This window comes from Eutrigla gurnardus, assembly GCF_963514095.1.
Source record: "Eutrigla gurnardus genome assembly, chromosome: 17".
NCBI classification, from domain to species: Eukaryota; Metazoa; Chordata; class Actinopteri; order Perciformes; family Triglidae; genus Eutrigla; species Eutrigla gurnardus.
This window is the reverse complement of record NC_139928.1, coordinates 19,973,064-19,989,752: the sequence shown is the minus strand read 5'-3', so window position 1 is coordinate 19,989,752 and position 16,689 is coordinate 19,973,064. Positions and strand designations below refer to the sequence as shown.

Here is a 16,689-nt window from a genome sequence, read left to right as displayed (position 1 = left end):
CTCTGAGATGCTGTCGTCTCCAGATGGCTCTGAAAGGACCTCCTGGACCAATGGGATTCACTGGACGCCCCGGACCCCTGGTATGTTTGCTGTCATTTGGACCCTGAACATATCAGGAGATAGTTGATGATGATGACGATGATGATGATGATGATGATGATGATGATGATGATGATGATGATGATGATGATCGTGTCTGTTTCAGGGAAATCCAGGAAGTAATGGTCTGAAGGGAGAGAGTGGAGACCCTGGTCCTCAGGTAAACACACTGAATACAACAGTATTGTGTGTGTGTGTGTGTGTGTGTGTGTGTGTGTGTGTGTGTGTGTGTGTGTGTGTGTGTGTGTGTGTGTGTGTGTGTGTGTGTGTGTGTGTGTGTGTGTGTTATTATTAAACTTACATGCGTGTGTGTGTGTGTGTGTGTGTGTGTGTGTGTGTGTGTGTGTGTGTGTGTTATTATTAAACTTACATGCATACTCAGCTCAGATCTATGACATTCATGTATCTTTCTATACATCTTCCAGGGCTCCAGGGGACCCCAGGGTATGATGGGACCTCCAGGCAAAGCAGGAAGAAGGGTGAGTATGACAAAGGGCTGCCTTGCTTTGTCTTTTCCAAGCATGCAAACATGCATGTCTAATAAACAGAAGCACTCTTCAAACATGCTGCTGCTCTGCTTGTCTCCTCACAGGGCCGTGCTGGAGCTGATGGTGCCAGGGGAATGCCAGGAGAGACCGGCAATAAGGTTTGTCTGGAGCCGACCTCGTCACATGGCTGGCATTTTCAGCTTTCTCTGGTGTCCATATGAACGGCTCAACTCCCCGTGGAATGCAGTAATAACCCCCTGCATGTCTGTTTGTCTCTCTCAGGGTGACCGTGGTTTCGATGGTCTTCCTGGTTTGCCCGGTGACAAAGGACACAGGGTGAGTCTTAAGCAAATTACAATCAAAATTCATCATAAATGTATTATTATATTATTATAGTAGTCAGTAAGAGACTGCTGTCCATTCCCCTATCTAGCTAACTGTGCGTATTGACGCTCAGAGCGAAATCATTTTCTGATTCCTCCCTGTTTAATCTCCCCAGGGTGACACAGGAGTAATGGGACCCTCAGGATCTCAAGGAGAGGACGGGGAGAGGGTACGAAGATATGAGATATAATTTGCAATGATTCCAGGCACTAAGTCAAAACATCTTGTCGCTGAGTCACTCCGTAACGTTTAATAATCAGCATCTCTCCATGCTTGGCGTGTTGTTTCTCTGCGTGTTTCCAGGGAGACGATGGAGATCTCGGACCCAGGGGTCTCCCAGGTGAACCAGTGAGTGTTTCCATGACAACACAGTGTGATTTTAAATCCCTCCATCAATGTGAACCTCGAAACAAATGGATGTAAACAGCTTCACTCATGACCTCAGTAGTCAGAATAAAGATAAATTAACAACAGAGTCAACAGCCAAAATGTTACAAAGTAAAAATAGTTCCCTTTTTTTCATAAAATAATGTTTTTATTACAAAGAATACAAAAAAAACACTTAGTGGCCTGTAAGTCAGTAACTTTGTCAAGTTCTATAAGTTATAATAGATTTTGTTGACATTATAAGAAATGTGTTTATTATATATTTATTAATGAGGTCATAATTAAAGTTGATGTTCTCCTGGGTAATATTGTATTATTATTATTATTATTATTATTATTATTATTATTATTATTATTATTATTATTATTATTATTATTGTATTTTTTTTTTCATTTAAATACACGATAAATCCTTTATTTTATCACCATTTTTCCACCATAATCAAAACACACATCCACATTAGGATTTATTCAAGAATCCAATTCATCAGGCTGTTTGAACCTGTCATTTACATGATCTGTGTGTGTGTGTGTGTGTGTGTGTGTGTGTGTGTGTGTGTGTGTGTGTGTGTGTGTGTGTGTGTGTGTGTGTGTGTGTGTGTGTCTCTAGGGACCTCGTGGTTTGCTCGGACCCAAAGGTCCTCCTGGAATCCCTGGATCCCCTGTGAGTAAAAACAGTTTCAGACCACACTGTGCTGCTGTTATTTCGGCTGCATTGTTTCCTCCCTGTGTGACCAGTGGAACAACATGACCCGATATAAAGACTTCTAAAAATGAACATATCCTGGTCCAACGCTCACCTCAAAACAACACTAAGACACTCAGCATCACTCAGCTACATTCTTTTGAAAAGGATCCAAACCGATGCAGCAGAACCAGAGAAATGTGTCGTTTTTTATTCCACACATTCACGTTCTTTGTCAAAACTCTAGTGCTCACAATCCCCACAATGCACCAGGACCACTGACCACTGTTCAGTCGGAGATTCAGGCGTGTTATACAAGTAATTAAAGGTTTTTCTCTGTTCATCTTCAGGGTGTACGAGGGAATGACGGGCCCCACGGACCCAAGGGAAACCTGGTCAGTGTCACGATAAGTTACCTAGCATGTCATCATGTGACCTCATCATTAATATCATATTTAATTATGGGATCTTCCCTTCCTGTACTTCACTTTGTCCTCACGTTCTTTTCTTTGCGTCTCTCAGGGTCCCCAAGGAGAGCCAGGACCTCCAGGTCAGCAGGGAACCCCAGGAACACAGGTGAGACCCGGGAGAGCTGCCCTCTATCACAAACGTGTGATATCAACGTCTGTCTCTTGTGAATACACAAAACATAACAGGAAACTGTAATGTTGAGAGTGTGTATTTGTTGTTTTGCAGGGCATGGCAGGACCTCAGGGAGCCAGTGGACCCCCAGGAGAGAAAGTAAGACACTATAAAAAATATCTGAGGTCACAAAAGTACTGCAAGATACAGGAAGTTAGTTTGTTCAGAGGAAATACATATAACAAGGAAGGTTCTGTTAAAAAACATTTAACCCTTTGGTCCGGTTTGGATTTCCATCATTGCAGGATGTGGAGAGCATTCAGCATCCTTAATCTGTTGTATTTCTTTTATTTAAAAAGAAAACTATAGTAATTAAAGGACCACTCCTCATTAATTATGAAGCTGGAGCCAGCAGCTACTTAGCTGAGCTTAGCTTAGCTTAGCATTTAGGCTGGAAACAAGGGGAAACAGCTAGCCTGGCTCTGTCCAATGATTAAAACAATCTCCCTACTGGTTATGACAGTTAAAGTAACATTTTTTTAGCACCAGTTTCTCTTCTGAAGTTGTTTCCAACCTGTTTGAGGTGCAGAACCAGCAGTCTCTGGACTCATGACCACCTTGTGTTCTCCTCCAGGGTCCCACAGGGAAACCAGGTCTGCCAGGAATGCCTGGAGCTGATGGCCCTCCTGTACGTTTGTCCCTTCCTTTTCTTTCTTTGTCTATATCATTAAAACTGAATTAAGTTGAACACAGGATGTCGTCTCTGAGGCTTGAGCTCTCTGTCTTCCTTCCCCAGGGCCACCCAGGAAAGGAGGGGCCTTCTGGCACCAAAGGAAACCAGGTGGGTGTCACTCATCTAACAACGCACCAATTAGATATGAGGCTCATAGCTGAAGGAACATATTAGGAGTTTGATTCAAATGCACTTTTACAATACCTGCTTTGTGAATAAAAAAATGACTTTGAGGTATGATTTGTGTTAACTTCTTCCCTTGATCTTGTCCAGGGTCCCAATGGTCCCCAGGGAGGTATCGGCTATCCTGGCCCTCGTGGCATCAAGGTCAGTGCATTTGTTTTCATTTGCAAAATGTTGTATTGCATGTGCAAATAAACTGAACCAACACAAGACTTAAATATTCCTGAGCATATCAGTGATTGATTATTTTACTGGCAGGGAGGTCAAGGAATCCGTGGACTGAAGGGCCACAAGGGGGAGAAGGTAAGAGATTCATTATACTTTAATATTTACACTCACTCAACAAACTTACATCAACTGCATAGTTGCATTTAAGAAATATATAAAAAAAAACATGTTCACGTCTTTGTCTTAATAGATTTTTGAGTTCCCATCAATAACAATGCTGGAATAGTCTTTTGCTGAATGTGTAATCCTTATCTGTGTTTGTAGGGAGAAGATGGTTTCCCTGGAGTGAAGGGAGATTTCGGTGTCAAGGGAGAGAGGGTGAGATACGTTCATGTTCATGATTAGAAGGACTGAAGAACATCTACATAACTCCGGACCGCCATCTTTAAAGTGATAGTGTGATTGATTCTGATAGTTTTGCTTTGTCTCCGGCTGACAGGGTGAGATCGGAGTATCGGGGCCCAGAGGAGAGGATGGTCCCGAGGGGCCAAAGGGTCGCGTCGGACCCCCCGGTGAGCTCGGACCACTTGGACTCGTTGGAGAGAAGGTACAACCAGTTCAATCAGGATACGACTCCATGACTCATCATTTCCCGCTTTATGTTTTATTCATTTAAAGTGAAAATTCTTCCAAAAACTTGGTTTCAGATTGTTGTTATTGTGCAAATTTTGACATTGACATTGTTTTATTATGTTAATACGACTAACTTATTATCTAATACAGATGTTGTGATGCACACAGGTGAAAGGATCATGATTAGTGATGTCATCGTGTGATTTCAGGGTAAACTTGGTGTACCTGGACTTCCTGGATATCCTGGAAGACAAGGACCCAAGGTAAGAGCAACACACATACAGCATCTGTCCTCCTCACTGGCTCCTTTACTCTTCTGATGCTGAGATGTCCTTTTGTTTTTTAGGGCTCTCTTGGATTCCCGGGTTTCCCCGGCTCAAACGGCGAGAAGGGAACGAGGGTACGTGGATGGTTCTGTTGGACTCTTCTGATCCGAAGGCCTTTCATTATTTCTGATCAGACTGAAATATACGCTGCTAATGAATTATGTCTGCACAGATACGCTACACTAAGTTTTATAGTCAGTAACACACGGTTCTTGGGTTTTGTTTTTTCAGGGTCTTGGTGGCAAATCCGGGCCCAGAGGACAAAGAGGACCAACGGTACCACTTCACCTTTCCTCCGTCATTCATTCCCTTGTTTTGTTCTGGAAACACGAAGTTCACTTTTGATCTTGACAGTTATTTACAGTGAACAGAAAATTTGCCACTAAATGACATCGATGCCAAAGAAAATCAGCAAGACATGAAACCCAGCATGAGTCATAAAGCCCAGAAATGAGTCAGCAATTGAAGTCAGTTTTAGGTTAGATGCTAAACATGAGTTTATTTTCTGCAATAAGTCAAAATGCAATGGAATCTTCTCTAGGGAACCAGGGAGATACCAACGTCTGGGGTTACGTAAACACAGCATCCTGCAGCGCCCCATTGTGTTTTTGAATTTAAGAGACTCACAACAAACTGATTGTAAACTTGTTACAAATGTATTGTTTGGAGAAAAAACAAGCTGAATGAGAATAAACTGCAATTTAAAGTAACTTTAACATCAGTTGAGCATTGTTTTTCATGACTCGTGCTTCCTGTTTGTGTCCATCAGGGGCCCAGAGGACAGAGAGGACCGAGGGGCTCCACTGGGAAACCAGGAGCAAAGGTTTGTTTGATTGTTGTTGTTGATATTTTTAGTTTATTGATTACAACATAACGATAATCTCATCTTTAGCAAACAATCCTTATTCTTTGCTGCCTTGCCAAAAACCACTGGGTGCTACGTTTTCTGGTTCATCATTCTCTTATTTCTGTAGCCTCTAAATAAGATGGATCTAAATGGGAGTGAAGTCAACAAGTTAAAGATATTAAAGACCAACAGCTTGTTATTTACTGTGCTGTTGTTTTGCTGCCTTTCAGGGAACTTCTGGAAGCGACGGCCCTTCTGGTCCTTCTGGAGAGAGGGTGAGCCTTCATTTCCGTTACAGAGAAACTTCCTCCTGCCATCCTTTGTCAGAGCTCTCATCCAAATGTGTGCCTCACTTTAATCCACCGTTGTTGTCTCACTAGGGATTGCCCGGACCTCAGGGAGCCAACGGTTTCCCCGGACCAAAGGGACCTCCTGTAAGAAAAACCTGTTTCTAACAGACTAAATGTTGATACATCTATATTTAACGTGGTTTCATTCACATGATGCTGGGTTTGATGTTACCTCATGCTTACAGGGAAAGCCTTTTAATTGAATTACGATGGTTGATTGATCCTTACAGGGACCACCAGGAAAGGACGGGCTGCCCGGACACCCTGGGCAGAGAGGAGAAGTTGTAAGTTGGATTTATTTTATTTTATTTTTAGCGTCTCCTTTCAGACGAAAACATGCAAAATACACATTTAGGTGTTTATTTATTACTTTGTTTATTTGGATCTGTAGATGATGTCTCATTTGCATATTTAAACATAACATTTCAGAAAATAATCGCCCTAATTAAAGTAATGGGGACGTTTAATGGTGATGTTAGTTAAACCTGTCGTGTCCCCTTGAAGATGTTTCACCTGTTTAAACTGATGGATGGAAGACTGATTCCAGTCATCACCTTCTTTTAGGATGCAAAACTATAGACGATGAAGGCTGAACAGACAGAAATGTTGTAAATTAATTAAAGAAACTTTAGCTGTAAGCGTTTTCTCACTTTTTAAATCAGAACTGATTGGGTGACATCGGATGTTAGATCTCAGTTAGCACCAATGATACGTCTTTAGATAGAAATATTTTATAGAAGTCTTTGTTGACTGAACTTCTCTCCTCCAGGGTTTCCAAGGTAAAATGGGTCCACCTGGGCCTCCTGGTGTCGTTGGACCTCAGGTGAGTGTTTCCACTCAGAATCTTCTCATTATACAGTAAATCACATCGGTCTTCATAACGACGTCTCTCCATCTCCGTCCTCCCAGGGTCCTTCAGGAGAGACCGGCCCCCTGGGAGAGCGTGGCCACCCCGGACCCCCAGGTCCACCAGGAGAGCAGGGACTTTCTGGTCCCTCAGGAAAGGAAGGCACCAAGGGAGACCCTGGACCCCCCGGAGGCCCTGGTAAAGACGGACCCCCAGGACTTAGAGGCTTCCCTGGCGAGAGAGGACTGCCTGGAACCCCTGTGAGTATAACCACGAGAAATCGATCACTTTGATAGCAGTACGTTGATCTTTGGATAAAAGCCTCCAGCAGAGGTGAGGTCAAAGGTTTCTGGTTAATCCCATCTTGTCTTTTCTTGCAGGGAGGTGGAGGACTGAAGGGAAGTGAAGGACCTGCTGGACCTCCTGGACCCGCTGTACGTTCCAAACCAAAACTCTAACTCCAGCTTATCAGTACTGTAGTTTCTCAACAAAGTATTTCAGTTACTTTGAGTAAAGTATGCTGTCTTAATGATATACCTTTGTAGGGGTCTCCTGGCGAGAGGGGACAATCTGGCACTGCTGGACCTGTTGGACCTCCTGGCAGACCAGGACCTCAGGGGCCCCCTGGAAACGCTGGAGAGAAGGGAGTTCCTGTGAGTATTTTTCTTATCCAAAGTGCAGCAGTGCGTTTGACTTGACGTTTGGAAATACGATGACTGATTGACCTCTTGGTTCTTTTTCTCCTGATAAGGGTGAGAAAGGCCCGATCGGCCCGGCCGGTCGTGATGGGGTGCAGGGTCCCGTGGGTCTGCCTGGCCCTGCTGGATCACCTGGAGTACCCGGAGAGGACGGAGACAAGGCCAGTCACCAACACCAACACGTCCTTTGAAAAGCCATTTGAGATCTTTGTTTCCTGTAATGTGGTGTTCTTGCTCTCTGCAGGGGGAGGTGGGAGAACATGGGCAGAAGGGCGCCAAGGGAGGAAAAGGAGAACATGTGAGTGACGCTGATTAGATGTAATATTTCTTTAAATAAGAATGAGTGTAAATTACATTTGTCCAACCTCATTGTTTGTATGCTTGTGTGTTTGCTGGTAGGGTCCTCCTGGTCCACCCGGGCCAATGGGTCCCGTTGGGCAGCCTGGTCCTGCTGTAAGTCCAAACTTCTACTCTTTGAAGACATAATCCTAGTGCCCGTCCGTTGTACTTGTTCCTGATATTATGAACTTGCAGTTTACTACATTTGGTTCAGCTTATTGTTATCTCTTTATTGCTTATTTCTTATATTTCTTTTGGGTTTTTCTTCTTGCAGGGTGCTGATGGAGAGCTTGGACCAAGGGGCCAGCAGGGGCCATTTGGAGCTAAAGGTGATGAAGGAACCAGAGGATTCCCCGGAGCCCCAGGACCCATCGGACTCCAGGTACAGACAAAAACACAATGCTCACTTTTGGACCTTCGTATAAATCCTCAGATGATTCTTTGACCTTTCACCTCTGTCCTGCAGGGATTGCCAGGACCCCCAGGTGAGAAGGGAGAGACAGGAGATGTTGGACCTCTGGTGAGTTTCAAAGAGTTTCAGTGACTTATTTCATCACAATAAAACCATAAACGATGATAAAAGCGTGAACCTCTTTGTGTTTCCAGGGTCCTCCAGGTCCTCCAGGACCCCGTGGCCCTGCTGGACCCAGTGGTGCTGATGTAAGTGTTCACAGCTCTGATTGATGAAATGACAACAACATGTAGTCTGCATGAGTTCACACTACACAGAGCTGCTAGTATAACAACACTGACTGCTGGTGGTAGCACACTAAATGAGTTGTTCTTGGGAATTGATTGCTTTGTGAATTATTTTAAAGTTTTATCTGAACTGTTTGTGTTTGTTTTGTAGGGTCCTCAAGGTCCTCCTGGTGGTCTGGGTAATCCTGGAAACATCGGAGAGAAGGTGCAGATATTTACTTATTTAAAGGAGTATGATGACTGAAGATAATAAAATCTGAGAACTAAATGAATACTGTTTGCTCCACAGGGAGAGCCTGGTGAGGCCGGACCGCCTGGAATCGTCGGGGAGCCCGGAAAGAAGGTGAGCGTCTGAGTGTCGGACCCTCCTTGAGCCTTCAGACTTCAGGCTTTCACTGATTAACCACGAGTGCTGCGCTCCTGTTGGCAGGGTCCTCGTGGAGAGCGAGGAGACAAGGGAGAAGCCGGTCAACCTGGAACTGCTGGACCCGCCGGAGGACGAGGAGGACCTGGAGATGACGGGCCCAAAGGAAACCCTGTATGACACCCACAATGAAACACACAACAAGTCATGTTCTCTCTAAATTCTTGTTACAAACTCAGTTCTGTTGTTGTGTCTAACTTCAGGGTCCTGTTGGTTTCCCTGGTGATCCTGGTCCTCCTGGGGAGGTTGGACCCAGAGTAAGTACCCTGTTTTTAATGTGTCAGCATCTCATTAACATGGACAATATATCTATATTAGATCAATATTCTGTATTTGAGTAAGTTTTATTTCTGAACTTATCAGATTGTTTGCTTGTTAAATCCACATTCCAATGATCTCATTGTGTCAATATTTTTATAAAAGCTACGATGGTCAACCCGACAACACCATCAGAATATTGATCTTGAAGGATTTGATTTTGTGCACATCCCCCCGCACTACCCCCATTCCAGTGATCCAGACTCACTAATCCTGCTCTGCTTTACTTCAGGGTCAAGATGGCGCCAAGGGAGAGAGAGGAGAAGATGGCGAATCAGGAGAATCTGTAAGTCCATAATGTAGATATGTGAGTGAATCATTGCATTAATGCATCAGTTTCCTCATTCGGCTCATTCTGCCTCTTATTGCAGGGCTCCCCTGGACCCCCCGGGGAGAACGGACCTCCCGGCCCCCTGGGAAAGAGGGTAAGGTCACCACCCCCACCTGTTCTAGCGATGAACACTGATACCATGGCTGCCTTTATTTTAATAAATGATTATGAAAATGAAACGTGATTACGTAATATGATGTATTGTATTTTTCAGGGCCTGGCTGGAACAAGAGGACCAGAGGGACGTCAAGGAGAGAAGGGAACCAAGGTGAGTCCAGGAGATACATGCTGATACTGAAACACGACGCACGGAATAACATCTTAATCACGTTTCATGCCATCGTCATTTACAGGGAGACTCTGGTGCCGTCGGCCCCCCAGGAAAGACCGGTCCCGTCGGCCCCCAGGGTCAACCAGGAAAGCCAGGAACAGAAGGCCTCAGAGGACTCCCGGGATCAGTGGTCAGTTAATCTTTCACAAGCGTACATTATGAGTTGTATGGTGCTTTATGGCCATCTAATAAGTGTCTTTGTCACTGTGATTCAGGGTGAGCAAGGATCTCCAGGACCTGCTGGACAGAAAGGACCACCTGGACCTATTGTAAGATCACCGAGCCTTTGACTCACTTATAAACGCCTCCTCACACTTTGACATCTTTAAATCATCCTCCTCTCCCTCCCTCTCTCCCTCTCAGGGTCCATCTGGTTTGCCTGGTCTACGTGGAGACCCCGGTGCCAAGGGAGAGAAGGGACACCCGGGTCTCATCGGTCTCATTGGACCCCCCGGAGAGCAGGGAGAGAAGGGAGACAGAGGTTTGTCTGGGCCTCACGGATCCTCCGGACCAAAAGGAGAGAATGTAAGTGTGACCTCCTTCTCAAACAGGAGGAGCAACTTAACCATCACATCTCCTCCTGTGAGAATGTTTGTAAACCCCTCTCATGCCAGGATGTCTCCTTTTACAGGGAATGTCTGGAGGTACCGGACCCATCGGGCCTTCTGGTCCTCCTGGTCTGCCTGTGAGTACTGCAGGGTTTTATCCTCGATCTCAGATGTTATTAAACCAATCATCACCATCATTACACTAAAGCCTCATTTCTTTTACAGGGTCCTCAAGGTATCAAAGGAGCTAAGGGTTCTTCTGTGAGTATGCCGTTTGAGTTTGTTTCCAGAATATGAATATAATACATCAGTTTGGACCTGAAGCACGTCGTGAATCCTTCCTCTCTGGGCTGCTTTCAGGGCGGAGCTGGTCCAAAGGGAGAAAAGGGTGTACAGGGACCTGCTGGACCTCCTGTGAGTTAAAGCATTTCATTCTCCTCGCTTCATTGCACCTCGCTGTCGGAGGCCTAACATGTCACCTCTGCATCCCAGGGCCCACCAGGCGAGGTCATTCAGCCCCTGCCCATCCAGAGGAGTCCCAAATCCAAGCGCTCCATCGACGCCAGCCAGCTGCTCCCCGACATCGACATGCCCGCATCTGACGCCGCCGGCACCGACTTCCTGATGGGCAGTGAAGGCATGGAGGAGATCTTCGGCTCTCTCAACTCCCTGAGACAAGAGATCGAGACCATGCGTTTCCCTCTTGGTACCCAGGAAAGCCCTGCGCGCACCTGCCAAGACCTGCACCTCAGCCAGCCAGACCTCAAAGACGGTAAGGGAAGGTTCTGGCCCTGTTTTAGCAGCGACCACTCATTTCAACATGTGGATGACTCATGGTTTGTTTCCCCTACTATCTCTCTGTCGCCCCCTGCAGGAGAGTACTGGATTGACCCCAACCAGGGCTGCTCCAGAGACTCCTTCAAGGTGTTCTGTAATTTCACCAGCGGAGCAGAGACGTGCCTCTACCCCAGCAGCAACATCAACATGGTCAGCAACACACAAACACAACACAAAAGGAGGCCCATCAGGCTGTAGATGCTTGGTCTCCTATAAAATACTTTAATATTTTCTGTTATTTGTCATGTTGGACACTAGATTTTGACATAAACATAAATGATCACATTATAGTTTCCTCACATGAGTCATAAAGTGAGTAAAGTGGTTCATAAAATGTCTTATTTTCCCACACAGGCTGTATTTCTGTATGAACATGTTAACATAACTATGAACTAATGTGTGGATCTTCCAGGTGAAAATGAGCTCCTGGGACAATGAGACTCCAGGATCCTGGTACAGCCAGTTCTCCACCGGGACTAAGGTTAGTAACCCTTTTTTTAGAGTTACTTCATTTTCCTTTTGTTCCAACAAACACTCACCTCTTCCTCCTCTTCACACGCCTCCTCCTCCTCTCCCCGCCCAGTTCTCCTACGTGGACTCTTCCGGCGAGCCTGTTGGCGTGGTCCAGCTGGGCTTCCTGCGCCTCCTCAGTGTTCAGGCCCACCAGAACCTCACCTACCACTGCCACCGCTCCGTGGCCTGGGCCGACCAGAGCGCCAGGAACAACTACAACCGGGCGCTGCACCTCCAGGGGGCCAACGACGACAAGCTGAGCTACGAGACCAACCCTTACATCAAGGCCTTGGAGGACGGCTGCTCTGTGAGTCCACTTACATGTTACTTCTTTGAACCTGACGCCCTGCTGCACTATAATAACCATAGTTATACACTATATTTATGCTTCACACACAGCCAGTGAAGCCAACACATTATCGATATTTGTGAATATTGTCAGCTTTCACTCTGACATCACATAGAAGTAGTAATAAACATCTTCAAGCATCCATCTCATCTCAGGTGCATCAGCCATGAAACTCTCTTACTGTTTATTTGTGCTGATTCTGATGAGTAACGTCTCGTCTCCGTCTGCAGTATCGTAAGGGCTTCGACAGGACGGTGCTGGAGATCAACACGCCACAGGTGGAGCATCTTCCTCTGATGGATATCAAGGTGTCAGACTTTGGGGAGAGCAACCAGCAGTTTGGCTTTGAAGTGGGACCTGTCTGTTTCCAAGGCTAAACACACACACACACACATCGACGCATCATGCAAAGAACGACACGTGCAAATCCTCACGCACACACACACACATGCACTTAGAGACACACATATATATAACAAACACACCCAGTAATTTGTAAATTAACTTGTAAATGATATGACACACACACACACACACACTTATACACGCAGATGCTGGTGTGAGACTCACGCTCAAGTACGTGCCTGGGGAAAGCAACATCCTCCCGACAATTAATGGACGTCAAAAAAAAGTAAAGAGGAAGGAAATTTAAAAAAAAAAAATGTAAAAACTTGCAGAGAGGAGACCATCGTTTGGGCGCACGACTGCGACTAAAGAAGAAAAAAAACAACCAGGAGAGCGTTCTTCAGAATGAAACAGTGTTTTCTGTACCAGCAGCAACAAGGTGCCGGCCTGGGCAACGAGGGCAACCGGCAACTTGAAGCCTGAGGCTCTCTGATCCCCCTCTCACTCTTCTCTCCTCCCCGCTGTCTCTCTATGTTCCACTCACCTGCTCTACCTCCCCCCCCCCTCCCAAACAAGGGTCACACCTGGACATTATTTCCATTCCTTTTCATCGTATTCACACTGAGAGCAACGTGGCTGACGGTCACTCCTTTAAGGCCGACTCATACGCGGCATGTCAACCTTTCAGATTTTAAAAGATCCGATTTGAATGAACCTTTTATCTGATTCTTCTTCTCCCACGAGACAGCCGGTGGTGGCAAATGTTCAGCCGTGGCTGCCGTGAGCCTTTGAGCAATCCCTGTAAGGGCCGTCTCTTCTAAGTGACTCGTCAGCCATGTTGCTCACATTGAAAACACAGAGCTCTCAGCTGGCTCCTTCATATCAGGGTTAAGCTCCTCTTTGTAACGTCGTCTTCGTGACCATCTAACAGTTTGATTAACGGAGTCGAGAAAAGCTTCGAATGATGATGATGAGAGAATCTCTCCTGAGGCAGGAATCCCCCGTCAATGAATTTAAAAGCCATTCTTTTTGTAAATTGTGCTGAACTTGACGCTGTTCTACATGCATGTAACTGGTGCCGTTTTAAAAGGGCTGATTCCTCGTCTGTAGGTCACGATCAGGCTACCAGGGTCACTACCACGCAGGCCAGTATTTGCTGAGTCACTTTCTGGGTACTTTGATTATCATTTTCCATCCGGAATACATTTTCTGATTTTGCATCCAAGTGCAGAACGTCATCAGGGTTTAAATATGTATCTGAGAGTCAAAGTTCCCTCCTGCTTTTTTTTTATACAGCAGTGAATAAAATACATGCTTTACGGAAATAAACTGTGTGGCAAGGTGCTACTTCTACCAAAGTATAAACAGATTTAGTCTTCACGTTGAGTCCTTCATTTCCTGTAGTGTCTTTTACAATTTCATGAAGCTCTTTACTGGGGAAAATGTGCATTACATTCCATTTGTACAGAAATAGTTATATTCTATTGTATTTATTTAAAAACAAACAGGGTGCTTTGCGATTAGAAAATACACGGACCACAAACATCCCAGTCACATGTGGTATATTTGTATTTATTTCCCGACACTTGGAGGTCAAGTGAAGCCAGTGACTCACATGTTAAACTCAGTTCTGGTGCTTCTGTTCACGCCCTGTCCAAACTCCTGTAGAACCAAAACATCTGTGGCCAGATTTTTATTGTAATATCCCTTTTTTTAGTGTTTTCAACAACTGTACCGTGCTGTTAAATGTTGCTTCCTCTGTATGATTAAATGGTGACTCTCCAGTCGTGTCACATGTCCTTGTCGTTGTTCCTGTTTGACCTGGTTGTTGGTTTCAGGCTCCGGGTCGTTCTTCACAGAAATACGCTGAGTCAGCCCTGCATGGATCTGAACCCTGTGATCTTTGACATTTCTGTGTGAGCACAGCGGGCAGGAGACGGGTTGTGAGAGGCAGACAGCTCCGTCAGCCGCCATAAAGAGTGATTCATATGGTTATTGTTTGTAAGTTTAATGTGGCTTTGGAGTGATGTCATACTGGGGTTTTATTTGTTTGGTTTTATTGAATGTCTTTTTTTTCTATAGTGGGGAAACGGGGCGGGATGGCCGAAACATAAACATTTAAAAAAAAACATCTGACCATGAGCTTCTCCACAGAGAAAGATCTCAAATATTTGTTTTTAATGTGTTGAAGACAAATGTTTCAACATAAAAATATGGTGCTGCAAAGAGTAAAAAGTATTATTTTATAATGTGTGTAAGTAATTTTTTTTTAAATAATTGTCTCTGTAATATATACTCTTTTAAAAAGAGCTGCTTGACTCTTGTTTTTCTTCCAAACATCAGTGTTGGTCAGTAGTTCCCCTCGCTGGTTCTCGTACATTATTTATGTTTTAATCAAAAGCAGGCTAGCAATATACCTGCTTAATGTTATTATTCACCTGGACCTTAATATGACTATCAACGTGAGGAGCTGATTGTTGCATGTTTTCATGGTCAGATGCAACAAAGCCAAAATAATCGCTTTAAAACTTTTGGATATTTATCAAAAATACTATTTACCTCCATTTTTCTGCATCTCCTCTTACAATGTCGAGAGCTCCACCATAACTGACTTTTAGAGATTTTATCCAGATTCTTCTCATTTCCACCATCCATTCAGTCTCTATGTAATGGATTATCTTCTAAGATTAGATGTTTAAGAAATGAGTGAATAAAATGGAATACCTTCCCATATAAGGCTGACTTTACTAACACTGCATGTTGGATTTAAAACACTGAGGTTGCAGTCGGATAGTCATTATACTGCACCTGCTGATGATTGACAGCTGAAGATGGACACCGGTGAGTGACGTGGAGAAACTACAATAGAAGGGGTTGGATCTATTTTTCACACTTTTTTGGAGATTTTATCTAATTTGTCAAAAAAAAACTCCTAAAAAAGTCATAAGAAAAGAATGTAAATTTGTGTAAAAATATCATAAATAAGTCATAGTATAGTATGGTCTTATACTTATCACTTTTCCTTGACCAATGCTGTCTCATATTGTTGTTTCATTCAATTCAATCACCTCTCCGGTTTGTAATATTACATGCATCGGCCCATATTTAAGCAAAAGAAATGATATGACCAGAATCTTGAATGGTTATGTACAGTAACTTTATCACACAACAAGGGGAAAGTGTGTCACTAATGATCGTTGTTCGTTTCCCTTGCTGTGTGAGTGTGACAATGTAAACCACGGTACATAACCAGATTCTGTTGATATCACTTCTTTTGATTAAATATGGTTTGTTAAAGTTATTCATCTCTGTTTAAAAAAAAGGTTTGTATGTCTAAATTCATTAAAAAAAAATCCAAAAAATCACAATATATTATGTCATAACATAATGATATAGTATGTAATTAAAAAGTCATAGCATACTAGCCCTAGAAAATTGTATGTCATAAAAAAAATACCATAAAAGTGTCATAGTATACTGTCTAATAAAAATTCCAAATATAGTATGTCCTAAAAAAAATAATTGTATCGTATGAAAAAAATGCAATTGGTAATTCCACAGCATATATAATAAATAACAAAATATCAATATAATATGTCATGGTACAAACCTCATGAAAAAAGTAAAAAAAATTAAAACTGCGAGCAGTGCTAACGGGCCCTCGCATGGCACGTAACTCGGTTAGTGCTACGACCGCCTGACGTGTCGGACCGCCTGGCCTGGCCTGGCCACCGCCACGGGGCGGGTCGTCCCCGGCCACCGCCACGTTGCCAGTCGTCCCTGGTCGTCCCCGGCCACCGCCACGCCGCGGGTCGTCACCGGCCACCGCCACGGCTGGCGCCTGTCCAGTGGCGGCGCCAGAGTATTTTTTCTGGTTCAACTACGGTGGGGCTAACTCATACGACGGTGGGGCTCAAATCAATGTCAGAATTTCAATGTGAATATATAACAACACCCAGTGGCGCTGCCAGCCGGAATCCAGTACGCACTGGGAGGACTTTTTTTGAAGGTGGAAAAAAAAATTTGATGCTGCTGAACCGGGCCGGATGCAGCCGCATTTGAGAGGACGATCGCGCGTGTGTGCGCAATTACGCATAGCGTGTGTTGGCCCCTCTCCACTACACAATACAGCTCGGCTCTAGTCTCGTCACCTCTCTGCTGCTGAGCACTGCGGGCCGAGCCGATGCATGTCTCTCTCCCCGGGCCGGCAGAGTTATCATACCGTACTGTGCGTGCGTGTCCAAG

General features: G+C 44.5%; 1 protein-coding gene across 4 annotated transcripts in view; it reads left to right on the top strand.

The window, feature by feature from the left end:
• Positions 1-14,753, top strand: part of col11a2 (collagen, type XI, alpha 2) — a 40,354-nt gene extending 25,601 nt beyond the window's left edge. For all 4 annotated transcript variants that reach the window (XM_084032427.1, XM_084032426.1, XM_084032429.1 and 1 more), the window contains 52 exons: positions 24-80; positions 206-259; positions 525-578; positions 692-745; positions 870-923; positions 1,087-1,140; positions 1,275-1,319; positions 1,969-2,022; positions 2,394-2,438; positions 2,566-2,619; positions 2,740-2,784; positions 3,260-3,313; positions 3,422-3,466; positions 3,632-3,685; positions 3,800-3,844; positions 4,034-4,087; positions 4,209-4,316; positions 4,552-4,605; positions 4,689-4,742; positions 4,900-4,944; positions 5,438-5,491; positions 5,746-5,790; positions 5,896-5,949; positions 6,096-6,149; positions 6,635-6,688; positions 6,775-6,972; positions 7,093-7,146; positions 7,258-7,365; positions 7,464-7,571; positions 7,655-7,708; positions 7,810-7,863; positions 8,024-8,131; positions 8,216-8,269; positions 8,356-8,409; positions 8,600-8,653; positions 8,738-8,791; positions 8,879-8,986; positions 9,076-9,129; positions 9,423-9,476; positions 9,562-9,615; positions 9,736-9,789; positions 9,875-9,982; positions 10,068-10,121; positions 10,216-10,377; positions 10,484-10,537; positions 10,626-10,661; positions 10,761-10,814; positions 10,893-11,172; positions 11,275-11,387; positions 11,650-11,718; positions 11,821-12,057; positions 12,330-14,753. In XM_084032427.1, coding sequence (XP_083888553.1) covers positions 24-80; positions 206-259; positions 525-578; positions 692-745; positions 870-923; positions 1,087-1,140; positions 1,275-1,319; positions 1,969-2,022; positions 2,394-2,438; positions 2,566-2,619; positions 2,740-2,784; positions 3,260-3,313; positions 3,422-3,466; positions 3,632-3,685; positions 3,800-3,844; positions 4,034-4,087; positions 4,209-4,316; positions 4,552-4,605; positions 4,689-4,742; positions 4,900-4,944; positions 5,438-5,491; positions 5,746-5,790; positions 5,896-5,949; positions 6,096-6,149; positions 6,635-6,688; positions 6,775-6,972; positions 7,093-7,146; positions 7,258-7,365; positions 7,464-7,571; positions 7,655-7,708; positions 7,810-7,863; positions 8,024-8,131; positions 8,216-8,269; positions 8,356-8,409; positions 8,600-8,653; positions 8,738-8,791; positions 8,879-8,986; positions 9,076-9,129; positions 9,423-9,476; positions 9,562-9,615; positions 9,736-9,789; positions 9,875-9,982; positions 10,068-10,121; positions 10,216-10,377; positions 10,484-10,537; positions 10,626-10,661; positions 10,761-10,814; positions 10,893-11,172; positions 11,275-11,387; positions 11,650-11,718; positions 11,821-12,057; positions 12,330-12,476 — 3,882 coding nt within the window. In that variant the 3' untranslated portion in view covers positions 12,477-14,753. The remainder of the gene's footprint in view (positions 1-23; positions 81-205; positions 260-524; positions 579-691; positions 746-869; positions 924-1,086; positions 1,141-1,274; positions 1,320-1,968; positions 2,023-2,393; positions 2,439-2,565; positions 2,620-2,739; positions 2,785-3,259; positions 3,314-3,421; positions 3,467-3,631; positions 3,686-3,799; positions 3,845-4,033; positions 4,088-4,208; positions 4,317-4,551; positions 4,606-4,688; positions 4,743-4,899; positions 4,945-5,437; positions 5,492-5,745; positions 5,791-5,895; positions 5,950-6,095; positions 6,150-6,634; positions 6,689-6,774; positions 6,973-7,092; positions 7,147-7,257; positions 7,366-7,463; positions 7,572-7,654; positions 7,709-7,809; positions 7,864-8,023; positions 8,132-8,215; positions 8,270-8,355; positions 8,410-8,599; positions 8,654-8,737; positions 8,792-8,878; positions 8,987-9,075; positions 9,130-9,422; positions 9,477-9,561; positions 9,616-9,735; positions 9,790-9,874; positions 9,983-10,067; positions 10,122-10,215; positions 10,378-10,483; positions 10,538-10,625; positions 10,662-10,760; positions 10,815-10,892; positions 11,173-11,274; positions 11,388-11,649; positions 11,719-11,820; positions 12,058-12,329) is intronic.
• Positions 14,754-16,689: the final 1,936 nt, after the last annotated feature.